Source organism: Apteryx mantelli, chromosome 4 (assembly GCF_036417845.1).
Source record: "Apteryx mantelli isolate bAptMan1 chromosome 4, bAptMan1.hap1, whole genome shotgun sequence".
NCBI lineage: Eukaryota > Metazoa > Chordata > Aves > Apterygiformes > Apterygidae > Apteryx > Apteryx mantelli.
In genome coordinates this window covers 22,859,683-22,887,259 of record NC_089981.1, presented here as the reverse complement: position 1 = coordinate 22,887,259, position 27,577 = coordinate 22,859,683, and the positions used below count along the sequence as shown (strand labels likewise).

Below are 27,577 nucleotides of genomic sequence, written 5' to 3'. Positions count from 1 at the left end.
ACAGATGTATAGTGTATGCACTCTCTAATCAAGAGATAATGATAAAATGAGTATCAAATGAAATCCTGTTTCCACTGAATTTCACATCACTTGTGTTTTAACCTTTGTCAGCACGAGCTAACCAAGGAAATTAAGCCAAATTAACTTTTAAAAGAGATTATTAAAATGCATTGAAGCCTTTTATAGACATTCTTATCAAGAATTAGTAGCCTTTCTTCTGTTTAGATTAATTCAATTTGTTTCCAAAATATACCAAAAAATTCATTTCTTTAGGTAATTTGAACTGACTTTCCTAAGGATCCCCATAAGAATAGCCTTATGCGGAGTTATTTATAAATTTCACAAACTGATACCTAGCTTTTTGCATCTAGTGGCCAAACAATTTCCTTTTTGTCTTTGATTACTCTAAACAGGCACCACTCTGGTTCATTAATACGGTGCAACAGGATTTAGCTGGCATAACAATAAAGTGAGGTTTTGAGAGATGTAGCCATTTTACTTTAGGACACTGTGTAACAGCCTTTAATAGTAATGATTTGTGCAAATGTGCTCCACAACTGTAAAAAACGCCTAGTGTGAAAGTACCGCAGATAAGAAAAGAACAAGATTACCTTATTGTGACAGGCTTCAAAGATGTTACTCTTAATGATGCTGCAGTGCTTCTGTCCCAGAACAGACTTGAAAGGCTGATCGGCACACAGGTCAGTCATGTTTATATTTGAGCAGGTGCTGGTTATTTTCCAGCTGTTTCCAAACTCCTGGATGCTCATCTCCACTGATTGCCCTCTGGTCGTAAAGTCATTCTTTGAGCGGCCATCAAAGTCCCCACAAAGGCCACAGACTTTTCCCTAGGTAATTTGCATAGGTACAGTAAGTGAAAAAAAAAAACAGTTGCAAATTTCTAAACAGTCATCAAAATATGTCTCAGAAAAAGCTGGAGTCTAAGTGACAAGATCACTCTTAACTCTCCAATACCGCAAAGTGTCTGGCTTTACCTCTAACTCCAAATATTCTGGAGCACTTTGTACTGACTGGATGGTGAAATAAAACACAAGATGTGGTCCACTTGCTTCTTCTTGTCCACCAGATTGAACACTTTTCCAAGCCCTGCTTTTCAGGCTGGGTTTCCAGTTCTGCATGTGTAACTCTGAGTTTGACATTGTAGCTCTCAGTCAGTCCTGTACCTACCTGGAAAGATGGTGCCACGTGAACAACAACTGTAGTCTTCTGGTCCCACATGAAGTTCATCCCTTGAGTTGTTTCAATCACAATATAACCTCCCCTGAGATCCACCTTGTAATTCTTCTCAGCTGCTGGATCAGTAGCTATCTCCTGGATTCTTCCTTCCAAGAGCCTGATTTCACTGCTCTACAAGGAGCAAATAAATTGCATGGCAGGAAATCGAACAGAAAACTCAGCATAACAGGGTTGATGTTCTGTCTCTTGTCATTCATCTCATTTTTCTGTAATACTTTCACTATATCTTGGCCTATTTCTATCCTCAGAATTGTGAGAATTGGTTTCCAAGACACAGATAAGACCCAGTGAATTCGCTGGGAAACTTCTGCCCATGCATCACAAGTTTTACCTCATGGCCACAGAAATTGTTCTCATTCTAGCAGAAATCCGTTTTGCTGGGCATAGTAACTCCCAAGAGCCTGGGCAGTTGGGTGTGCTTGAATGCCGGTTGTCATGCCTATCTGTTTCACAGACTCCCCCCCCCCGCCTCCTGGGAGAAATCACTTTGCTGTTTTACATACGCTTGGGGGAAAATGTTAAGTCTGAACTGGAAGGAAGGAACTCTTCCCTCTGTAATTAGGTCTGCCCTATGCTCAAGCCATGGCACAGAAACATATTCCTCTAAAAACTTTCTTTATCACCACCCCATCAACATTAATGTCATGGACGCATATGCACATCCACTCACAGAGTGCATTTGTCTCCCTGCATGTGTCCTCTTCCTGCAGAAGTGCCCAGCCCTGGCAAATTCTGAATATCAAGATACTGAATACCTAGACCTCTGCTTTCTGGCTGTTTGGCATTCTCTAGCAGAGCTGGATTGGAATATAAGGGCATAATACACTAACTGCTCACATAATTAAAACTCCCACCTCCTCAGTTATAACTCATTCGACAAACCTCAAAAATCAGAGTGATCTTCAGAGAGCAGATGGAGAGTGACTTCCCACAGGCATTATTCTGAATTACTATTCGGAAGGTGCCAGCATCCATGTTGTTGGGGCAAAAATCCTTAGAAAAATAGGTAACATTGTATTAGGTTAGTCCAGTCTTAAACATTTTCAGGAGCTCTAAACAAATGGTACTTCTATCTGACTTCAGCTATTTTGTCACGTTTTTGTTCATCAAAACTCTTGGCATTTTAGAAGAATTTGGTCATAGCTGAACTGTTTATACTTGACCAGAAATTTTAAGGTGAAAGTCTTAGTTGAAAAATGAACTTTTTGTAGCACCCATCATGCACAGCCAAAAATATAAGTGTTCTTTTCTTAATATTAGCACAAACAACTAATGTGGAGATGACAAAACATCTCATTGAACTCTGTCTCATTACATGCAATTACTGTACACAAGCCGAGGCTCACACATTAATGTTTACATGCTTCTCTCACAAAAAAGTACTGTCATACTAGGATGGTCTGTAGAAACATTTAGTTTTTCCACACCACAGCAATCCCTTCCCACTGCAGATGCTGGGATGACATCAGGAAAAGGGCTGTCCATTCCAGCAGTAAACCATTTAGGATCACACAGTGCCCTCTTGTGTCATTTCTGAGGGGTAATTGCTTTGCTTTTGTATGGAAAAATCTTACTGCATCTGCTCCAGGTACAACAGGCAAGGGGGCAGGATCTGCTCATCTGGGTTTACTATCTTGCATGGGATAGCCTTCTAATTATTCAAATTGAATCCTGCAGTGTAAGCTGTGAAAAGCACATGGATAGGAAAGTGAAAACTTTGATACCTGAGCTAAAATATAATCACAGTCTCCCAGGAAATCAAAGTTCTCTCCATCAAAGCTCATGTAATGTCCATTTCCATAGACAGTGCAGGTTCCTTTGCAGGGATTGTCTGTACATTTCCACTGCCTTTTGTCACAGGTGCTGGGAGATGAAATACAAAGGTTCACAATCTTTCTGTCAAGCATGGTTTTACTTCAAAGAAAGCAATCACCTTTCATTCTTCCAGGCTTACCCTCACAGCTATTCTGAGACCATGCCACAAGACGGCTTACTAATCAGAAAACTCATAGGTTTTTACCAAGACGCATTTTTGAACTTTGTATATTTTTATTCTACTTTTCCTTTAAATATCATTTAAACCTTTAAAGCCTGACAGCAGGCAGTGAGGATTTAGGAGTTAAGTTCATGGTGAAGAACAAAATATTTGAACTGTATTTGAGTATCAATTTGTGATGTACCAGAAGGTCAATTTTGTTCCTGACTGTAGTGGTGTGAACCAACATTATTTTCCTGTCTTCCCTGGCAAACCTCCCCTCCACTCAGGGGGACCACGCACAGAACATTTTAGTAGTTATTTCCTTAGTTCAGGGACTCTGTAATTTTGTCTCCACGTGTAACCTGTTCTCCTAAGAAAACAAAGCCCTCACTGCAATAAAACCTATTAATGGCCTCTGTAATATCAGCAACTGCTTATCAGGGTTTGGCCTCACATGTTAAATCTGAATGCTCATACCAATGGTGATCAGACCAAAGTGTTTATGGCTCTTTTATTTTCTGTGCCTCCTCTTGGCAGGGCTACACAATCTCATCCTCACTAAATAATGTCTAATTATACAAAAAAGTTCACCCACCGTAATCAGTAATAAGCAGTAAGGCTACAGAAGCATTACACCAGCAGTGGGAGCATTCAGTTATCTTATTTGAGAACTACAAGCCCACAAGCACTGCAAGTAGCTGAGAGATCCCTGCAATTCCTCCCTCCTCTAAATTCATCCCCTTTCTGAGGTTCAGCTGTGCCCAGCAGACACAGACTCAAATCCCCTGTCAGCCTTGCATGCTTGTACAGTGACCAGCCACAGACCAACCTGGATGGGGCTGATATTTCTCAAACTGCTGTGCAAGCAGTCTACAGAGCAGAATGGAAGTCATTTGTCAGAAAAGCTTGGCACCTATTCTCCCAAGTGCAGGCTGGTGCAATGCGATGCAGAGAGGAAATGTTTCTCTTATTTTCACTAAAAGCCTGACTGCTCTAGTGATGAATAGGAAGGTTTCAAAATGCATCCTGCCCCATGTTCTCACGATGCACTACTTTTATTTTACTTTATTAGCTATTTTCCTTCTGAGTCTGCAAATTATAAAAAAAGACTCCCTGGGATAACATACCATGTGTTGCAGTCAACTCTGATGGTTTCCCCAGGCTTATAAAATTGTCCTCCATGGACACACGGACATTGGTCTTTTGAAATACAGCCCCCATTGCCATCCAGTACCAGCCCATCAGGACACATGCAGCCAGAGACACATTCTGTGACATACTGTGTATATGAAGATACAATACAGAGTGGGTTAATGCACAGAAAGTACAGAAAACCAGCAGAGACGCTCCCTCTGGATGCCAAACTTTTAAATTATTTTTAAATTCCATGACTGTAAATCACTGACAATCAAACTATAAGCATCACAGCTAGGTGCACAGCTTTAACCACTGCATTATCAGGAAAATGGTTGGTCTGTAAACAGTGTAACATGTTACCGTCAGCATTCGTTAAGGACAATCATACATGCACAATAATGTTGTCTCATGCTCCTGCTAGGAGGCGAGGTCCTTACACAGTGCATGTCCTGCGTCTTACAACTTTTCTGACACTCTGATCCGACCGCACTGGGACCCGCAGAACTGCAGTTGAAGTAATACATAGGAGCAGGGCAATCTATATAAGGAAGAAAACATTACAGGAAGGTCATTTATTGAAAGTGATGAGGACACCATCAGACATTTTGCAATAGAGCAGAGCAGTTTTCAAAGAAAGAGGGTAGCATGTGTCTCATATTTCCAGTTTCTATCAGCTTTTGCTTCTTTCCAACAGCAGCAGTGGAGAAGGGGGCAGACAACCACTAAGCTTTGCAAAATACCTTCATTTTTTAAGAATTCAACAACTCTGGTGACATTTTTAAAGACAACTGTTATCAATAACTGACAGATGTCAGGGAGAAGGCAAAAATGCACCTAATAATAAACGTTGCAGAAAGTGAGAGATACACTGAAAACATTATAAATACTGACACCATAATGTCATTATTTAACAAAATCTCACCTTTTACTAGGACAGTTTCTCCAATGCAGTCTAATCTTCCTTGAATGCATTTACTAAAGAGATTCCATAAAATGAAACACATCAGCTCTTCGCACATTTACTCTAGAGAAAAAGTCACTACAATGCTTTGCTAGTCACACAAATAATAAAATCCCACTAAAATGAATATTTTGTACAGCTATCAGGTTCACAGACATGAGTTACCATCCGCAAGAAGATTAAGACACCCAGCTCTTAAATCCTCTTCCTTCATCTAGTACTCATTTGCTGTGTATTTTCCCTAAATCAAGTCTTTCATAAGCATCTATTTCCCACTCTATGAGATGCGACCAATACTTTCTTAAATGAGACCTCTTTAATTATTAAATGAATCTATGTTTACAAAATAGTCTAAAATCCTCAGAAAAAATATATAACATATCTATATATATACACACAGAGAGAGAGAGAGAGAGAGAGAACATGTAGGCATCTGAAGATACAAAAGAAATCAGTTGAATAATTCAGTCTTTCCCTATTATTTGTTCACATTGTCACCCTGAGCTGGCTGAGAATGGCAATTATTTTTTACTGGAAATGCAAGAAGTTTGTTTTTAGTTTTTTCCCCAAATTTCTCTTTTTTGATGCTTCAAAACTGAGATTTTGATTTTCTTCCTGGGCCATTTTTAGATTTTATATAGCGAGCGGGGTGTTTTCCACTTTGTTTTTTCATCTCAAAACCAAAAACTTCCCCCAAGCTCCCTATATCTTCTAGAAAACTGGTTCCCACTGTGTATGGATTTTTTCATACCACACATTCATACTTCATATTTTCAGAACTTCGCAGTACAGACAGTTCCCCAAAATTACTCTACATGCTTTCAGGTTCTTGTTTGCTGCTAGCAGGAACATGGGATCCCAAACTTTGCTGTAGCTGCCCTTCCTGACAGGCTAAAATTTGCTTTGGTAGTATTAAGCAGAAATATGTCATTATTCCTTACTCTAAGGCCGCCTTTCAGGGATTATAGCAGGGACAGCCCCATGTCTCCCAGGTACGCAGTCTTTGCATCGGCAGACCCGCTTACCACATCAGCTTGTCCTCTTGGAAGGAGTTTCCAGGCTGAACGATCTTGCCTTTGTAGTAGCAGGGACAGTCTTCTGGAGTTACACATTCCTCCTCATCATTGAGGTAGGTCCCTTCGGGGCAACCACAGCCCTCCATCGGCGCGATCTGAACTTTGCACAGCGGATCAGGTTCATCCAGGGAGCGGCAAGACTGGTTACAGAACTTCACGCTATAGTTATAAACCATAGTCTCAGGACACTCCTCAGAGGGATCTTGGCAAGAGAAATAAAATGGATGTATGGCCTTCTCCGGCAACCATCATTCATGCTCTCTGTGCAGCTTTCTGCTCAGTGGTAGCCATAAATGTGCTTTTTTTCAAACCAGAAGACCTTGTCTCCCAGTGGTCTGGGGGAAGTCTGCTCACATAGCTTTCAAAAACTAGGCGAGATTGAATGCTGAAATACTCAGCAGGGACAAATCTTGACTGATCAGGGGAATCACTATGATTTTGTTGTTTCTCAAATTTACAGTTCTATCTTGTGTCAGGAACTGAAACCAGTAACTTCTGACTTGTCCTTGTAGTTAAAAATGAATTTGCTCTCCTTTAGTAATGCTTTCTCCATCTGGGAGCAATTTGAGGAATGAACACATTTTGCAGGGGTAAATTTTGAAGTTTCGTGAGTAGTGCCAGAGAACTCTGCTGATCAGCTGATGTTACCAGGGAAACTGTGTCTGAATTCTCACAGATTTTGGAAATGTCTTGAGGAAAACTCTTAGCATGATCTGATGAAATGAGGAAGAAGCTTTCTAAGCCCTCTTGGCAGACCAAACAGTTAAATACAAAAGCCTAAAGGGCTCAACTGTCCCTGTAAGGTGGTGAAAAGTTGATCAACCTTCACGGGCTATCAAGAAACATCACCTTCAAAACTCTGCCACAAAATCTGCGGTAGGAAGGACTCCTTAGGGTAAGCATCAAATTGCATCAGGAAATATCATCTACATAAAAGCTGTGAGTTTCAAGAAAGCCTGGTATCCAGATTCCACTGAAATTCAATGAGAACTTGGGCCTCATCTAATCAGGCCCCTTTCTAACTCACACCCCTGAAGATTTAGCCCCACAGCTTTGTTTTTCAGATACACACAGATCTACTAGAAGGGTTGCTTATGGGGAACTGGGTTGGCTAGCTGTGCAGCAACGATATCACCAGATCAGCAATTAAATTCCACGCTTAAATAAAGCTGTGTACGTTTTTGCAGTCCATGGCTGTAGCGCACTTTCTTAGATTAGTATGCTAGGTTTGTGTACACAAAGAAAAAACAACTACAACAAAAAACAACTGATGAGTGATTTCCTGGTCTTGATTGGAGCACACAAGATATCCTGTGTACAAAAAGGGCAGCCCACATTTTCCCGTTTTCTAGGGGTACTATGAAGATGAGGCAACTAGTATTTGTAAATCACAACGGACCAAATAAGATAGATATCCTTATTCAATAAAGGACTTAAACATGAGCTTACATCCCAGCCCACTTCATGTACCAAGAGATTTACCTGAATGGGTGTCTTAATTGTTAGTTATGAATGCAATAAAATGATATGTCTACTTTTTCCCTTTAATTGTTCACAGAAGGAAAAGAATAATTTTGGAAAGCAAGGTCTTGTGAGAAAAAGGTTATCTGATTACAGTGTTCATGGTCACAGATCTGTAATCTTTAAGTATACATACATCGCAGTTGGAGGAGTGAGTGCAGGACACATGAGCATACCAAAGATAGCTTCAAGCTAGCTCGCACAGGGAGCAATAGGAAAACACTGCCATGACTTAGCAACGGCTACTGACCCCAAAGGGCTTCTGGGTAATGAATAACTCGAAAAATGATTGCTGTTTCCACTAAAGGTTATGTCACATATACACACTGCCATGCTAGTATGAGTTTACTTATTTTATTCACTCAACTGACAGTAATGTAGGCATCCCCTTACGATACCACCTGCCTAGGACACTGCCTGCAGCCTGGTACAGCTGGACGCAGGTGCAGGAGCCGAACGAGCCTTTCCAACCCCAGCAACAGGACAGACCACTGAAAGTGACTTTTCTAGGACATTTACTCTTCCACTCATGAGTAAGGCAAACGTCTATCTTATCACAGACGTGTTCTCGAAATTTTTTTTTTTTAATAAAGCTGAAAATGATTGTGCAGATCAAGCCATCAGCATTTTTCCAGAGATTACTACACTGCTTGAGCTCGTGTTACCTACTGTGTTATAAATCAACAGATTTTAATCTAACCTATGCTGCAACCCTGGCTTGCTTTGGCATACAGAATGTCACTAATTCCATGTTCTTAACCTGACAACAAAGATTTCAATGGACAGGAACTGTATCTAGTACAGAAATCTGCACGATTCTAGGATAATTTGCTGTAGACCATATCGTGTTCCTTTTGAATTATTTCACAGGTTTGTTAAATTGTTCTTATTGTAATCTTAAATTCCTTCTACAAAGCACCACACCAGTGGCCTTGCTTCTTTCTACTAAATATTCCAGTTAGCCTCCAAGTCAAGTAATTAAATAGATTATAGCAGCATCTAAACTGCATAAAAATCATTCTTGTTATGTTTCATATTCAGATGGGTTATTGTTCAAGAAATGCACACATCTATTTTCATGTTGAAATAGGCAAATCTCAGTTGAACTGGCTTATCAATGGAAAAACAGAAATGAAAAAATAAAATTCAGAAGCTAGAACTCCTGAGTTTTATTTGCAGCTCTGATACCATCACATAATAAATTCTGGTAGTGCCACACAAAAAATACATGCATATTCGGACTCCTAACCTGGGATTTTGTGGAAACATATATGTCCAAATATAAACTTATGTTTCAAGAAACTTTTGCTCATTTGTTATCTAGTCCTGAGCTGAATTAATGCATGCCTTTAAACACTTTCACATTCTCAGCTACCAGCAATATACATTTATTAAAAATCATTAGTACTTTAATGTAACATGGAAAAAAATAAGACTAATGAGAATGATACCGTGTGCATGGGCAATGCCTATCACAGAGGACTGAGCTGAACTGTAAAAAAAGGTCTCAGAATTAAAACACATGGGGAGGCCCACGTATTCAAAGCTAATCTAATTGCCATTCCTTGTTTTGATTTGATTAATACACTTTATACTCTTCCCCCTGCTGCTCCGAGTTCTGAATTCACCAAACATTTTACACAAGGAATACGCATCGTAAGAGCCCCTTCATGAAGTGGACATGAACCGATTTTGGCAGGCAAATGATTTCACCCCCCCCCACCCCCCACCCCCACCCAGAATATATGCCTATTCTATTTTTCAAAGACCCACAACCTTCATGAGTAAGCACAAAACATAGACTGTCACAAGAAAACGCTCTCCTGAAGATGCTTCCCCACACCCCTAGCCAAGGTGATACGGGATGCATACCACAGATCCCCTGCCTCCAGCCCTTCAGGGACACGCCTGCTGCGACACAGTCTCTGGAGTAAGTAGAGAACACACTGCACAGCGCCACTTCACTCTTCTCAGCGTTACAGGTGTCGTACATACATTTCTAGGCGACAGACAAGGACATGGGTATTATGCCCAGCTCACAGCAGAAGCAAGGAGACATTCAGCAATTCAGAAAGCATGCAAGCAATACTTTTTCAGAAGAGTATTACCACCAATGATACTTAATTTTAACATCTCTAAGCCAAAATACATGCTAATGAAATACTATGCAAATCTGAGACACAGGAAATCAATTACAGCCATATAACTTCAATGGTGATAACACTCAAACAGATGAATAATAAAGCAATAAAAGACACCTATAGTCCATTAAAGCACTAACAAATGTCTACACCAGACTCCCATGAGGACGTACAATCTAGGACATGTCCAAATACAACATTCAGATGTATTGAGGTGAAAATATTGCACAGTGATGACAGGAGCTTATGTGCCTGTCTAGTGTGTAGATAAGATATTAGATGACAAATGTATTTATTAGTGATGATTTAATAGGGAATTGTATATAATGGCACATAAAGAACTAATTAAATATGTATAAAGGGGATCCAAGGCTCAAGTTCTTTTAATTGCGTGACTGGACAGAAGGACCCAGGTAAAAAATCCCTTGATGTTCTTTCTAAATACAGCCAGTTAATAGAGAGCACTATGTTCATACTGCATAGATGGTGCCTTATCCTGCCACCAGTGATGTCATGGAAAACACTTCTGCTGATCAGGTTCGAAAAAATCCTGTAAGATCAGCAGAAGCAGCAAACATATCCATAAGAAATTGGTTATTACTTTTCCTTAATTAACATAAATTTTCAAGGAGACACAATTCTTGAGGAAAACTAAGCATGAGCCATATTTCTTAGGTATCCAAAGACATGCTAAATTAAAGGAAAATTTCCAACCTCAGAAAATCTCTCAGTAAGTTGCATCTCACACATCCCCTGCATGACTTTTCTGCAATTTCTACAGAAATTGCTTTACTATCCACATAAATGTGGTAATTCTCTAGCTCAGTCAGCTTCCACAATAACATTATAGAGCTACATACCAAGAGTACTTAAGGGCAGTTTCTTGCATTCTAAATATAAAGAGACTAATATGCTTCCATAATAATAAGTGGGTTATAAAAGATGTAAATGTAGTAAATATTCTTTCCCTAAATGTGAAATTTAAACAAAATCGGAGGGACTCCAAGGAAAGACAAACGTTTCAGAAAGCCTGGTGTCACAATAATTTTCCTTGAGAATTAGTTGTGACACATGAGATAATCTTTCCTGCTTTAGCAAACAGCAGATGAATTAAGTTCATCTTATCTCTGCAGACATTAATGTTTGCACAACTTCACACAGGAAAGACAGCAAGCTAGTTTAGTGCAAGTGTCCTGCTGACCACTGAAGCCTCTGTCCAGATCAGCTTGTGATTAACTTTAAAAATATGGCCAGCCCTACAGATTTCAGTAGAACTACACAAGAACCTGTTTGTTTTTTTCCCAGGAGGTTTTTTTGAAGAAAAAGGAGTCTCTCACCAGAACAAATATTTTAAGCTAATTCGCATGTCTGAACTTTTCTATATGTGAAGAAAAAGTGGAAACCAAAAATATTTTTTTCATGATGGGGAAGAAAACCCCTCAGTTTGATTCCATGTGGAATCACTGGTCTGGGTTTTCAAAGACTGAACAGTTTTCAGAAACAACAAACTCCATTCTTCCTCTTTTGCTTCTGGATCATGCAACAGGAACTCTCAATGATGGTAGTGCTGTTCATGGAAGGCAGTTACTTAATATTTCCCAGGCTGCAGGCAAAAAGGTCCACAGTATCTTATTTGGTTATTTTTTTCATCAGCATCAGTGAACTTTGCAAACAGATGTTGTTGTAACCTATTTAACTCCTATAGACCACAGTACACTTATGGCAAATCAGCCTCTGGACTAGACTAAAACATCCATTTAGAATAGAGGCTTACCTTGATGTACACAGAAGGGTCTATAACAGAATGGCACACAGCAAACACACTGCTTGTATTAGACAGAAGAGCACACCAATGCTGGGCAAATTTTTCTGAAGTGGAAAAAAAGATCATTGTCCTTAGTCACCTGGACCACATTACTGTGTAAATTAACATTATCAGGAATCAGATCTAGAATGTCATATCCTGAAGATGTTCAGGTAATGCTGAAAGGAAATAGTGGACATTAACATATCAAGGTGATAAGTATGGCTAGATGGGTGACTAGCCACCTTTCTAATAGAAAGGTTTCATCTTTCCAAGTACTAACATTATTACCGTGTCTGGATTTACAGAACAGCTACTAAAACTCCTCATTTTCAGTGTTTTCCATCAAACTTTCCTAATTATTTACAAATTATAATCAAGCAATAACATCAGGCATCTAATAATCAGTGAGCTGTGTGACTAAGAACAGTAGCTTTTATTACATATATTACCTGGGAGAGTAGACTCTGAATCCTCTATATATCCAAACCCTCACTGCAGTCAGAATGAGAAGCTGGATAGGGTACCCAGTGCTTACTGAAGTTAGTACTGTTGATAACTTATTCCTCTTGACTTCAGTCTACCTCTTGACTTCAGTCTACCTCTAACAACTTAGATCAGATGAAGGTCTTGCCCAAATATAGACTAAATATTTTCTGCCTTAAACATAAACTGTTCTGATTGATATCCTGTGTATTTTCAAGTCAACAGTAAATAAGTTGTCGTCTCTTTATCTGGCAGTGATTTTTTTGTTTTAAAAGCAAAGCTGTCACCTTAGAAGCTTGCAAAAACCTATATATTCTATTAATAGCCTCAGAGGAAGTGGCTTTTGATGGTTATAAGATTTCTAAAGCTTTTTAGGTTATCCAATATATAAGAATTATTTAGCACTGATAATCCAGGGATGAAAAGCCTGCTACCTTTATCCACACTGTTTGCACAAGGATCTTCAAAGCTGTCTTCAACATCAAAACAGCTGGCTCTAGTTTTCCATGAGTTACCAAAGGCAGAAGCCGAATCTTCCACAGCTCCAGTGACTGTTCTAAAATCGTCAGTCTGGATGTTATTGAAATTGCCACAAAGACCTTGAGTGGGTGGCAGGGGAGAGAGAAAAACAAACAAACAAACAAAACACACAAGATGAGCATTAGAAGGAATGGCTTCTAGGTGAATGCCCTATGAGGTCTTGCCTGAGAGAAGCCCATTTTCCTTCAGAGACTCCTTCATGTCCCCAGAAATCAGACAGGACTCTGTCTTTACTGTACAACTATTATTTTCTATATTATAGTAGCACTTAGTGGTAGCACTTAGTGGTAGCTTGGAGGCTGATTAAATCTGCTTCAGTAAACACTGACAGACTGAGAAGTCCCTTCCCAAAACGTTTACAACGAAAGGAAAAGGCAAAAAAATCAAACAACAAAACAAAACCAAAAAAATCACACAGGTTGGCAAGATGGGGTGTTATCTACTTACCCAGATAGGAAACAGAAGCACAGAAAGCTTAAGTAACATAAAAAGCGGATTGGTGGCAGAACCAAGAACATAGCCTCCATTCACAAGTCTCTGATGAGGCCCGCTTTTGCACCTGAAGTCTAAAAGATCTGCACACACTAAAGATCACAGAGCTTTATTTATTTACTTCAGCAAATTGAAGAGTTTAGCTAATGCTTTGTTCAAGGAAGACTACGGATTTAATCAAGGGTTCTAACAAGGGTTCTAACAAACCAAAGTCAAAATAAAAATCAAATAATTTGTTCATTTAGAGTCATGGACAAGTGGTTCTAACTGAGTAGAGGAGCAGACTGAAAGAGCATGATGTGTCCTACCAGATGTGCGATTCTGATAAGAATGATCCACTGTTATGGAGAGCTGCATTATAGGCTTCATTTGTACTTGAATCCATACTCCAGCTGAGGTCAAGATTTTGATGAAAAACGTGGAGGGTCGGAAGATGGTGATGCCATCTAATGAGGAAAAAAAGAAAGTGTGTTTGTACCTGCAAATTGATATGAAGCAAAGTAAACAGGAACTTCCATTTACCAGCACATCCAAAGGTAACAGAGCCATTCCCAGATCTATTTTCCACCTAGTCAAATATTCTAACAATGGACAGGATCAGGTTCTTCAGAGCAAGGCACAGGTATCCCTCTGTAAATAGCTGTAGGCTAGTCTGGGGAAAACGTGACGAAAGAACGCTTACCTTTACTTACTGGCAGCTTCACAATAAAATTGTTCATGTAGATATTTCCACAGGAACATATTTTTATAGTCTGCAGGGAAAAGAAAAAAAAAAAGTCCGCAATAATGAGTAAGTATGACATGAGACAGACAACAGTTACTTGACAAGCTTCATTAAGAAGGTAACGTCTTTAAAACATGATCATCTCTGGGGTCAATATAATTTAATGTCTGGACGCCATAGAGTGGTGTAGAGCAAATTTGTAAGTCATAATGAAAAATGAAAAACACTCTCCATGGGCAACAGCATTGACTGAATGCTCTCCCATACCTAATAGCTTATCTTTTTGAGAACTGCAGTCAAGATACTATATGTAGGTCTGGATCTATCCGATCAGAAATGTAACATCCCCCAAATTAGAGCTACCTGTCTCAAACTCCCTCAATAGTCAATGCAGGGAAACAGGCACCTCCAGAAGCCACCTCCTACCTTAAGTGGGCTGATTGATCCTTTCTTTATTGACTATAGAGGGAGGTTAAAATGCTGAATCTCCTAACATGTTTATACCAGTTAAGTACCAAACGGACAGGATGAATCCAGGCCTTAGAATAAATCTACATATCTTAAGGAGTGTATAAAAACCAGTCCTAACTCTGTCTCCAAAGAATTCAGTTTGAATCATAGCAGTGGGAGAAGCCTCAGGCCTTCATCTGGAAAATTCTGCTACTTCTGTTACTAGTAGAGAAAACCTCAGGTCTCAAAACTCTACAGTAAAAAGAAGGAGGTCTTTTCTTGTAGAAATCTCCAGTTTTCAAAAAGAAACAAGTGAAAAAGTTTAAAGTCATAAAAAAGGGAAAGCTGACAAGGATAGTTTTGAACCAACTCTGAAGCAAATGGAAAAGCCAGAATCCAAAAGAACTGGAAAGCCAATAACTCTTGCAGAACGAAACTAATAAACACATCATCTACTGGTACTAATCTTGCAATCTCAGGACTGCAACAGAGCTGAGTTCACAGTAATAGACAAAACCCATCTTTGAACCTAAATAAAAGCAGCGTATTTTTGTGTCGATAACTAGCACATTACTTACAGTTCTTCCTAGTGTGACTAATATGTTCTTTAAGCAAGTCATTGTCTTTGATGTCCCACACTGGACAATCTCTCCAATCACCACAAATGTGTCATCAGTGTTCTGAAAAGAGGTGAGAAAAAGTTTTAGCATGTTACAGGAAGTGAGCTAGAAGGAAAAAAAATGTGTCTCTAAAAGGCTAAAATGGATCCTTGAAAGAACTGGGGCATTTAATCTGTAACTGCAGACTGCTGCCTTTCATTGCCAAAATCAATCATGTTCACGGCTTTTCCTCTACACTCTGTTTCCTTGCTATCAACTTGTGTAGATAGTATATTTGCAGACACTCACATGGAAGTCAATCTTTTTGAAGGAATCAGATCATCTACTTCCTTTTGACAGACATACATGAAGAAAGCTTCAGGAGAAATGATTAGATCTACAGTAATAAATCCACTAAGAAAATAAATCCATTTAAAAAGATGTAAAACTATGCTGAAGCTGCAAAATGCTGATGCTAAGCACAAAGCAATTGACTTGCAGTCTATTGCAAATGGGAGAATTTATGGCATTTAAGATGGAGCATGTGTTGAAGTGCTTTGCTGGATTGGGGCCATTTGATCAAATGAAGTCATATAAAGCTGAAGCAAAGTTTAATGCCTCTTGCTATGCTATAGATTCAGGAGTGAAATGGAAGATTGTTCATACCTTAGCTAAGACGTAATGGCAGTTGCCATGAAAATTGAACCTCTTATTATCAAATGTTGTTATATGGAATCCTCCATCTATATTGCAACTTCCGGAACAGGGCAGAGAGAGACAGTTCCAGTGGCCTCCAGTGCAAGTACTGTACAAAACCCAGAAAAGGAGTAGTTAGAATAAACATAGCCTTAAAGGAGCAAAGGAGGAGATAACATCTATATCTGAGTCTGCACAGATCTTTCTTTGTCTTATTAGCTTATTATTCAGCTGCTTTTTAAATGCTAGTGAGAGAAAGATTTTACACTATGCCTTTAAAGTAAAAAAGCTGAATGCTTGTCAATAGAAGAGTTAACTGCACGGGGCTTGGAACTAGCTCCTTCAAAGAGACACTGAGTTGGTCAAGCAAGAAATGTTTTTCTGGGCCTACACTGTTTATTTTTTTAAAGAACTAAAGAGCCTCCTCAACCAGGATCTCACAACATTTTACACCACTAATGCAACTGTTCAGCAAGTATCTGTGGAGGACCTCAGTTAATGAGCAGTTAAAATTCTCAGAGCTGTACACACAAGCGGAAAATAGCAGGCCATGTTAGCTCAGATTTTGTGAGCGGTAAGTGAAGATGTGGCTAAATAGGAACCACCCAGAGCCCTTTGGGTCCAGTTTCTCAAAACTGCAGATGAAAATGCACTGAATATTTCATCCAAGGGGAGTTGCAGAACATCTGCTCTACCCCACCATGCACCACAGCATATTTCTTTGCTCCCTATAGTAAATGTTACAACTAAAGTCAAGGAAACTGTACTGTGTCACAGGAGCATAAATAACACATATGACTGTTCATTCTGTAAATGGATATCAGAGTAAGAAATAAAACTGTTTTGAAAATAATATACCTGAGGTCTTATCACCTTTCACTAGTGCAGAGTAGAGATGGGTTCAAGCTACAGGTTTTGCTCCAAATCAAATCGTTCTCAAGGATCGGGACTTTTGAGATCCAGGCCTTGAAACAGCCTTTTATAGATCTAGAGGTGGTTGGAAACGTAACTCATTAACACAGTATGACTCTTTGCCCCACTTTAGTGGCTAATGTCTCTGAGCTAACCAGCGAAGAGTCTCATTTTTCCGCATTCTGAAATCTTGGGCTCAGTCTTTCCTGGCGATTCCAAGTGAGGATCATAACTATGTGAGGTTGAGGCCTATTCTAAATTTTCCTGGAGCTGATGGAATTCAGACCCCAAGTTTTGCATTAGTGCCGTTATTAGTTAAGACAAATGTTAGGAACGGGGTGGGGGGGAAGGAGAAAACAACAGAATGCAACTCATCAATGTTCTGTAATAAATGCCTCTCCCTTGTTAGTGCAGTCAGGTTCACAACAGTACCAGTTTTGGCAAGGGGTGGAGTAAGTCCCTCCAGATGAGTAGACTTTGCCTTGAAACATACAGGGGCAGCTGTCTCTGGGGATGCATTTTTTGCCACCGAGGTCATCAAGGATAGTTCCTGTTCAGACACATTGACTAGTTAATATTTCTTAGGGGAGTCTGGGAATACCATGAAGAAAGAATAGAGTAAGGAGAAAAAAAAAAGTCAGGAGTACTTCATTTCTGTAAATGGGTGGAGTAGGTCTTAAGGAAAATGACCTTCCAGGCCTCTTCCTGCTACGGCAAGATTTAGTATCCAATAGGCTGGATATTCATCTCCATGACTCGTAACATGGAGGCACCTCACAAGACATCTTCACCTGTATTCTTACTACCTAGAGACCACCTCTCCTTTTCTTTTTCCACTACACCTGTGCCATTTTTTTCTGTCTAGTCCTAGGCATCTGTCCTTTCCCTCCCCAACCCCAGTGTCAGGATCTTGAACCTATAGAGGTCTGGTTCTATCAAGAAGAGAGTTGTTAATTGTACTAGAAAAAACAGTTTACTCATTGTCTTTAGTGTAAAATGATAAAATAATTGCTGCTACCTGAAAGGGAACAATCTCCCTATTTGTCCTTTGATGCACAGGCCCATTAGAAAAAGTAAATTGCCTTACCAGGAGGACAGAAGCAGCCATCTGTACAAGGAGCTTTGCAAATCTTGCTCCTCTCTGGGTCAGCACATGTGTCAGCACAGGAGTTTCCACATTCCATATACTCCATATTGTTTGGGCATCCCTGATCTGCAAGATGAAATGGGATGGTATATCCAAGATGGGATATGTTAATGACTCGCTTGCAAGTGCTCTAGAATCATTATATCACTACCCAACTCCTTCCTCCTTCCCCCCATACCCTGGTTGCGAAACTTTCTACCCAGACTTGCCATGTTCTTTTAACCATTAAAAGAACTTCTTATGGTCACTGTTACTTCATCTCTGGAGAAAACAGTACTGCTTGGAAATATGATTTCACATTATTTTACTAGCTCAAGGTTGGCTGAAGCCATGGTACCAGCAAAGGACACTAGAATCATTTATGGAGTCATAATAGCTTGTTTTTTGCCTTGAATATCAGCCCTTCCAGCATTAATCCTCTATCTAAATCCACAACAGCTGTTTGGAAGAAATTCCTGTGGCCCTCCCCCTGGATTTAGTGTGATTTCCTTCTCAATAACTGCAACACAGGAGTACGAACACATAGGATAAGCTGAGGACAAACATGTGAGGCTTCTCGGTGACTTCTTCTGAGCCAACAGATGTCACAATTTAAAACAAGATCATTTATGAGTTAATTGCATGGGGAAAAAAAAAATGAAAAAAAGCCATAAGGAGGAAGACGAAGGAAGAAATGTAAAATAATTCAAATTTAAGGAGCAAAAAATCAAGTTGAATTTATAGAAGCTTTTCTACTAACAATGTTTCTGTCAAAGTGTTCCTATTGCTTCATTCACTGTAGTAACAGGGCTCCCAGCTCAGCTCTGCTGGGATCAGGATTTGGCCATATATGGCTAACCTGAAAAAAATCTCTAGAGCACTAGCTACTTACAGCAAAGCTCTTTGGTTCTCCATCCCCCAGGGTCTCCCTTCCTGAGGACACAGTCTCGAGAGTACTGGTTCAAAGTGCTGCATATGCAGCTGGAAACCAAATCAGTGTGAGAAGAATTAACCACACAATGGCACATATCTTCAGCACAGGTGGTTACGTAGTCATCAAAAGCAACCACTTTGGGGCAGTTTCCAAAGCGGGACAGAAGATTCTTACATTTTTTTTTCTGGGGAAAAAAGAAAAAGAATGAAGGAAAAGAAAAGCAGTAATAAACATTTTACCAACATTCAGATTTATATGAAGTTCATCCCAATTTTTGATGACGAGTCCATCATCACAGAATAATTCAGGTTGGAGGGGATCTCAGGATATCATCCAGTCTAACCTACTGTCATGAGGTTCTTTTTCTTGGACTGGAAGCTGTCATTCACTTGTATATTTTCCCATTATGCATTTCTTTAACACTGTAGGAGCACATTCTTTCAGCTATAAGATCAACTTTTTTTCTCAGAGTCATGGCTGGACTCCTGACAAATTCATTTCAGTGCACGCTCTGTACATAACACTTCTTTCAACACAATCTGTCTGGGACTGTAGGTCAGGAGGGTTTATACTTCTTGGCCACACGTACTTACATATTTACTGCATCTATCATCTTTCTTCCTAGGATCTCTTCCAGTGTGGTCATCTGGACTCACATCAGCACACTTTTCTGATGGATCCTCTACTTTATGAAAGTTCCCAAACTGCCTCGGGTGCATTTTATACCCTGCAAAATCCCCAGACGCATCAGAGTAACTGTCAGATCCACAGCAATCCTTTAAATCAGTTAATGGTCTGTAAATATGCATTTAATCTTTGTGCTATAAGGCAATATGTTCTTCACCAAAGTGCCCAGATCTAACCACAGCATCCATAATATAGAGGATGACAGCCTGATAAAATTTCTGTCCAGCTAGAATCAGGAATTTGACACTCTTGTACCAAGGACTGCTGGCAGCACGCACACACACACACACACACACACACACACACACAAAATCACATGGCACTCTTGACCCTGCAGCTCATCAGTCTCAGAAAATCTGGTTCTTTATAGGTGCATCTGATCTACAGAGTTCTGTATTTGCATGTGTAGCAGTCACACAGTTTTGTTGCTTTCTACCATCATAAACTAGAGCACAGCCTTAGGTGCCAATGTTTCTAATTATCTGGTAATTTACTACTTTTCACTGGCTAGAGAAGATGGGAAGGGACAGAAGGAGAAAGACAGGTACACAATATATGCATGCAATCATTACACTAGCTAGAAGGGTACATTTTCCCAAAGCATTTCCAAAAACTTGATTCTAGATCTGAGAAATCTTTCTGACAAAAAGTTTCTTTGAAATTTATACATTCTTATGAAGAGTATCCAGGAGTTGCCATTTTTCTGATTTTAAAAAAGGAGTTTAATAGAGAGATTTCTGACCAGGTCTGTTCTCCTGTACTGGCTCAGTCCCTTCACTGGTTGCAGGCCTGAAAGAACAACTTCCACAAAAGCCTTCCTCTCACTAACTTTTCTGGAAACAAAAGCCCTCCTAAAGCCATTTTGTTACAGAGGCAAAACTAATCACACTTGCTACCCAATTGTAAAATGATGAAAATGCAAGGAGAACAAATCCACTATGCTTCATTTGAGACCGCAACTTCCTTAAAATTTCTTGCTATCAGTGGGAAACCTGGCAATGGCATTGCATGACAGCCTTGCAATTAATTTGGGTCAAAGAGGTTTGAGACACTGTTGCAAGTTTGCAAACAGCAGAGGATCCCAAATCATCCCAGAAGCACTTCAAATGCATCTCTGTTATAGGGAGATGTCCATGTATTCAGAATATCTCTCAGGAAACCTGAAACACTACTTAGAGAAAATGTGTGCCAGGTTTCATGTCACATTATTAATACAGTCCTGTCCTACAGGTAACATGCTGTAATCATGGCCTACCGTCCAAAATCAAATCATTCTTCTTACTGCCATCATAGTTCCCACACAGACCACATATTTTCTCTTTATATGTTTCTTCCAGGTCCAACTAAGAAACAAAAGCAAAGAGGAAAGCCAGAGTTTAAAGTCTTTTTCCCCATCGACAGCACATGTTACTACACAGTTCACTGTAGAAAAGCACAATAGTAGAAATGCTTTTTCTCTCATTCCAGCAGTTTTCTTTTCAGCTATAAATCTGTCCTAAAATTTACCAGTTGAAAGGCTGACCTTATGCAGGAAGATAATTCTCTAACAATTGTTATTCCTACCTACTAAACAGCTAACTGCAGCATGCTGAATACTGGACTAATCCTTGGACCAGTATCTTCCAGTACACACCTGCTTCCTTCCTCATGCAGGGTACCACAGCTCTGCTTTGGGCAGAAGGACAGATACTCAACTGTGATGCTGGGTGCTGTGAAGAAACAGCTTCTGGTCAACTCTTAGCAGCACCTAATGCTTTTCTATTCCATTGGCTAAGTGGAAAACTTTACTGTATTTCTAGGGTTGGGCCTGCCCAGCATAACTTGTTCTGCCCATACTCTGTGCAATAAAGAGCCAGGTTAGCACACTATTGCCTCACTAGATTGAACTAATGCACCTCATCACTGACACATGCTTGGGGGGAGTACAGAACTTACTCAGGTCCATCTGTAAAAGGTGTGCCTCCCTAAAACCGTGTCCCCTCTACAGGTGGTGCCTGTCATACTTCAGGTATTAATTAGTACAGGGGGAGAGGGAAGCAAATACTTGATTAAAACAGAATCGCTACTTGACTGTAGAAGCTGACTATAGGCCTTATATTCTGTCTGGCCTTCTATCTACACAAAGCTTCCCAATTTTTTTCCTCTCTGTTCCATTTCTACCCTCTCTCTGTCTCTCTGTACTGCAAGACATGACATACAACTCTCATTTATTTAGGTATTGCAAATCTTATCATTCCTGATTGTGCAGAATTACTGTTTACACCCAGAGGTGTAAATAGAGTACCGCAGCAAAGAGTATATTGGGGGTAGATGTATAGAGAGGAACTCCCCCATGGCAATATGCAGACTTGGAATGAGAGAGGCCATGGACTGAACTGGCTAGATTAGATTAAATTAGATTAGATTAAATTAGATTAGATTAAATTAGTTTCCCACATGAGATGTGCACCGGGACAGAGGGTAACTAACAAGTCAGAGCTGGGGGGGACTAGCTGTGCTTCTGCCAGTGCTCAATGCAGGAAGCAGTTAATTACAGGGATGCTATCTCCAGGGTTGACAGTGGCATCTTTCATCAGGTAAAATTGCTTGGGGAGACCTAGGGATTGCAACTCCAGTCACCTGCCTCATGAAATAATTGTGTGGTATTGTTTGTGAAACAAACTAGTGTGGTATGTCCCCATCACCTTATGGATACAGTGATACTGCCTGCCCCCAAACCCCAAATCAACATGGTGCCTGTGTGCAGCTCTGCTTTCCACCACTGATGAGGTTCACCAAGAGAAAAACAACTAACTGGCTGTTCATACTAGGAGAGTGTCAGCCCAGTTCCACTTGAGTGTCAGGCCCAGCTTGGAAGTGACTTGGAAGTAAGCACAGGTGTCCTCAATCAAGATGCTCTTCAAGCTGAAGGGCAAGGGGATCCTGGAAATTGGAGGAAACAAAACAGACTACATTGAAGGGAAAAAAAAAAAAAAAAAAAAAGAGAGAGACTGATCAAATCGTTTCAGAGATATGGAGAAAAAAAAGACTAAAGTCAAAAGGAGCCAAATAAGCCATAGGGACATGCCTTTCAAGGTCAGGCTTGATCCACACAATCCATTAAGTATAGGTATGATAACTTTTTCCATTGTGACCTTTCACTAACCTTAATCCACAAGACAATGTATTTTCATCACAAGCGTGTCAATACTACATCAGCTGCTCTACTGATACCAATACAGCTATGCTGGTTTACATGAACTGAGGACCTAATCCATAAGGATATGAGGAGCGAGATCACACTACTGGGAAATCGCTTCCCACATGAGGATACCGCAGGTTCTCATCATCTCTCCAGGCTTTTCTTTGGTGCTTGGGAGTCACAGAGGAATTTTGGTCTGTTCTACTACCCACGTCCTGGCATCACTCAGACCTAGACCACTTTTTTCTCTCACCAAGGGCTTAAACAGCCAACCTCAGCTTAATTAAGGTAATTAACTGAGGTTCTCAACCTTTCCCACCTTTCTGTGCACTCTCCTTGTTCTACACCAGAAGAGGGGTAGGCTCTCTAGAAAATCAGCGGAGAAGACAGCAGACATATTGCTCCTTTGATTTAGGACACATCTGGGTTTTGCTACTATAATTACAACCAAGTAATGCTGTTCTGTATTTGGATTTTTCTGGAAGACCATCAAGAAAAGACAGGCCATAATGCTTGCAATTTTCTCACCAAAGTTGTGAGGGTTCTTCCCAGAGTCAAAGCTCGCCTGAGCTCTTGATACCTATATGCTGGGAGCAGACCACTGCACCTCTCATGAAGGTTACCCTTAAAATTACACCAAACTCAGCTACTGTTGCACTTGACTATCCATTTCTTCATGAAGTATTTTTGCCCTTCTGTCCGCAGTTTGCTTTCTGGTTCATTTCAGGTTGGAATTAAAGGCATGGATTTTGACTTCTGAAACTTCTGTCCTTTGTAGTTATGTGTAAGACTCCATAACCCATGGCAAGCTGTGATCTATGAAGAAGTGCAATTTCTAGACTTATCTGTCTAGAAACAGAAAACTTTTTCTAAAAGGACCAGCTGTTCCTGAATGGCAACCACCAACAGTAAGCTTAGTACCACAGAAATAATATTTTGAGAAAAAAAAATTAAGTTTCTTCAAAATCAAAATTTTCTATGAATAAAGTGTTGGCCTTATCTCCTCCCCTCAAAAAAAAGAGACACCCCCCCCAAACAAAGATGACATTAAGGAAATCTACACCTTATATTTTGTTAGAGTTCCATTAGACATTATATTGCCTTTTGCTAAGGTGTTCCTGTGATTCCTGGGCGTCTCCATGCTTCTTGCCTTCTCCGCTACTATGGAATGGCCTCTGTTCAAAGTGAGCATATTGCATACACTCATTTGTCCCTCTGCAGGATAGCACTCCTTTCTAGACAGACCACCCATAGCTAATATGTAACAATAAAACAACAACACAAGAAAACAGAAGTACAGTCTTTACTCACTGGTTCCCATTCACTGTGATGCCTGTTTCTTTCACCTCCAAGATTACTCCGTCGATGGTGACAGTGAAGTAGATCAAAAGGCTATTCTTGTTGCTGCGCCTGATTTGGATGTTAAAGTCCTGGTAGCTGTCATTGCAGTGTGAAGCAAAGACATATGTGCAGGTTCCAGGGAAAGTGAACTTAACATGGTCAAATGTATGAAAGTGAAAATTGCCCCAGGTGGCACATTCGCTCCTGCTGACAGTAGAGACCTGGACTGAAGAACGAGTCAGAGTGGGAAGGTTAGTGATTCACTCTACAAGTGCTGGTTTGCAGTTGAGATCACTGTTGAAAAATGTTAAAGGAGACATTTTCAAAGGCACAAATACCACCCCCTGGAAGACACTAGGAAGGAAATTAATCTCACCTAATATTAGAAGTCCACGTCAGACACACCTCCAATCCGAGCAGATCAGCCCAGGCTCCTTCGAAGCCAATAGTGAGAAACAGAAGGGGTTCAGCTGCCCCATCTCATACATCTACCTAGGAAAATGAACCCTGCTCCAAGACTGCCTGTTTCTCTCTATTGCCTATAAAGAGAGCTGAGGTGTGCCAACTTAGACGAAGACATACATCTACACTGTAGATGTCTAAAGTGGAGGGTAGAAGTTTCTCCTGGGGAATCCCATCCTGACTGCCTAAATCTTATTTCTGCCTTTGAAATCCTACCCCTTAAAGCAGGCAAGAATTTGGTCTGAAGTCTTCTATTGTCTCTTCTCCAGGAGACATTACAAACAACATGACTTCTCAGCAAAATGGCAGCCACTGATCTCAGCAGCCAAGCCTGCCATCAGCTTCAGCAGTCAGCTCAGAGCTACTTATTTTTCATCTCAACTAAAACACATGCCTTGGAGCGCTGCACTGCACTTATGCCTAAGGCATTGACAGATACTTTAATTGCATAGAAAGTAGTTTTCATACCACTGATTGCACAAAGCCAATATGAATCAAAGAAAGCTACACCTCGAATTAAATATGTGCTTGCTCTATTATGCTTTTAGCGAATCTTCTTGGCCCATGTGGAAGAACGGCAAGAAGAAAAGGGCAAGTTTCTTTCTGTTGTTGACGTGGCACATTTAGGAACATCAACCTAGCAAGGACCATCACAGATCAAATCAAGATCATTCACACACTCAGTGAACACTAAAATGTTATGAGATATTCATATCTAAGACCCAGCAGAGGAGCACTGAAAAATTCCACTCTTGATGTTAGAAATGTGCAACATCAACAACAGTGCCAAGTCTGTATACAGAAATGGCTTTTTGAAGGGACTGTAATTTGCCATAGTTGTTTGCAGCACTGAAGTGAAGTATGGTAATTTAGCACTTTTTTACACAGCAGTGATGGGAAATGAGAAAGCTTGGCTTATTCTTGTAAGGAGATTTGCTAGAATTACCAAGACAGCAAAAAACACCACAGCAGTTGTTTGTGTATTGAATGGCTGGGAAAGGTGTAAGACATTCAAAACCAAACCAGGTAACAGTATAGCAGAACACAAAAAAAGTGAGTACTCCCAATTTCATACTGGCCAATCAAGCCTAGCAGGCATTATGCTGACATATTTCTCCTATAAAGAAGATAAACAAAATGTGTTAAAAAGGATCTAGAAAGTCTGCTGTTTAAGATTACCCACTTAGGAAATAAAACAGTTGTTAAATTACCTAGTAGCACAAAGAAAAATACTAAAATACTTAAATGGCTTAAGTTAAGGATGCATATGTATACTGTTAAACAATATCTGACATGCCTATAGCTTTTACATGAATATGTTATATATTTTCATTTGATAACTCTAGTTGTCAAGAGCAATATGTGAGTAACTAATCTGATAATTAGATTTTTTTCTTACCTATCTGAACTGGTTCTTTGCCCTTGCAAAAACTCCAAATTAGGCAGAAGATCCAAAATGACCTCCCCTTTTTTATTTCCATCTTGCCATGAAGTGGTAACTTGAAAATCCTTCCAGGGAAGTGGTTTTTTCTTGGCTTATAGGCAGATTTTTATAGTCCAGGAATCTGGCATGAGAACAAAACATTGATGGCATGGTCCCTGAAAGGTGGAGCTTCATTCATTTTTCTTTCAGTGATTCATGCTTTAGCACCCAGCAACCTCCTCTCTTTCAGAAACAAGAAGTTTTCTCCTGCTTTATGTGGGGACAGAAAGCTGTCCTTTGCTTTTCTCCTTCCTTACAAAGATTTTTTTCCCCTGTGTTGTCTTTTCTTTGGCAACAATTGTTTTTCTTTTTCACAGCAGTTATTAGTAACAAGCAATCAGTGCCCTCATTCAAAGCTTTCCTCTGGTTTGCACATCAGGACAGTTCCCCAGCTCAAGGAAAAGTGTTTGTTGCCTCTGCTGGCTTGGTGGCTACTTCTAAGCATTAGAGCAAAAAATATTTTAATGTCAAGCATAATGTATGGCTTATTTAGAGCAAAAACTTTTGGCAGGAGGCAAATGGGCTTTAACAAGCGAATTTAAACTATTTTACAAAAAAGACCAGAGATTTACTGCTTCAACAGACCAGGAAGTGCATTAGTCCACACACTGCAAACTTCTCAGCTCCACCAAACAAATGTAGTTTGATTGCACCAGTCAGGCATGGGAAGTTAATTTATTCTTTATGCACATAGAAGCTTTGTTTTTTCCAAACAGCATTAGAGTAGTGCCCAAGACCCACCAAAACAAAAACCACAGCTCATTCCTTCAGTTCTGAAATTATACTGCGTCAGTGGGGTCGATTGCAGTTCTCAGTGTGTTAATATCCCAGAACACACCCATCAAAAATCCAGAGCGCTCAGTCATGAGCCAATGTATGTCCTACACTGCCTAGATTTCCTGCCATAGATGTTTGATGTCAGTAATTTTAGGGTCTCCTTTGGAGATTTATCTGCTTTGAAGGCACAAGCTGACCTAATGCTGCTCTACTTTATCCGAGCTATAGGGGAACCGTCTCTGTCACAGAGGAAGCCTCTCACCCAGTCCCAGCAAATCCGACAAACATGCACGACATGTTTCAATACCTTCAGTTACTACACAGCCCTTTCGGAATACACTAATGCCAGAATGATTCCCAGTACTAAGTGAGCACAAATATGGCTTCAAGTGGACTTAGATTTCACCCCTGCTACAAGTCCTCAGCCCAGTCAGCCCATGGACTCACTGGGAAAGGTCCATGCCCTTGTATCTGGTTGGCAGACAATAAGCCAGTCCTCAAGGACTTGTGCACTGTTTTACCAAACTTTCTGGCATGTACAGAGCTAAGTATTCTAAAGCTGGCCCACTGATTCTTTTCAGCTGTTCCCCCCAACAGGTTTATGAGCTGTTTAGTAAGTGGCTTTCAGAGGTGCAGGTGCAAATATCTGCCAGAAGAAGATTTGCTGCTGCCATTGCTCTTAAGAAAATCCCGCACAAGTGGGTTAGAGCATTGTACAGTACATGAAACATGAGTTCATGTTACCCCTTTCCCACTGTCCGTGCCCCATTAATTCCATTGTCAGTCACACTTGAGGCAGGGCACTATTGGAA

General features: G+C 40.2%; 1 protein-coding gene across 1 annotated transcript in view; it reads right to left on the bottom strand.

The window, feature by feature from the left end:
- The window catches only part of LOC106496949 (mucin-5B), a 42,887-nt gene extending 16,901 nt beyond the window's left edge, over positions 1-25,986 (bottom strand). Inside the window, exons 1-23 of the mRNA XM_067295996.1 lie at positions 25,905-25,986; positions 24,014-24,269; positions 22,329-22,443; positions 20,777-20,864; positions 19,428-19,561; positions 18,793-19,018; positions 17,862-17,987; positions 17,207-17,324; positions 15,833-15,971; positions 15,146-15,247; positions 14,076-14,145; positions 13,702-13,839; positions 12,796-12,960; positions 11,846-11,940; positions 9,803-9,929; positions 6,359-6,611; positions 5,295-5,347; positions 4,810-4,910; positions 4,363-4,514; positions 2,982-3,120; positions 2,140-2,250; positions 1,189-1,368; positions 612-848 (exon numbers count right to left, since the gene is read on the bottom strand). Of these exons, the coding sequence (XP_067152097.1) occupies positions 612-848; positions 1,189-1,368; positions 2,140-2,250; positions 2,982-3,120; positions 4,363-4,514; positions 4,810-4,910; positions 5,295-5,347; positions 6,359-6,611; positions 9,803-9,929; positions 11,846-11,940; positions 12,796-12,960; positions 13,702-13,839; positions 14,076-14,145; positions 15,146-15,247; positions 15,833-15,971; positions 17,207-17,324; positions 17,862-17,987; positions 18,793-19,018; positions 19,428-19,561; positions 20,777-20,864; positions 22,329-22,443; positions 24,014-24,269; positions 25,905-25,986 (3,207 nt within the window). The remainder of the gene's footprint in view (positions 1-611; positions 849-1,188; positions 1,369-2,139; positions 2,251-2,981; positions 3,121-4,362; positions 4,515-4,809; positions 4,911-5,294; positions 5,348-6,358; positions 6,612-9,802; positions 9,930-11,845; positions 11,941-12,795; positions 12,961-13,701; positions 13,840-14,075; positions 14,146-15,145; positions 15,248-15,832; positions 15,972-17,206; positions 17,325-17,861; positions 17,988-18,792; positions 19,019-19,427; positions 19,562-20,776; positions 20,865-22,328; positions 22,444-24,013; positions 24,270-25,904) is intronic.
- Positions 25,987-27,577: the final 1,591 nt, after the last annotated feature.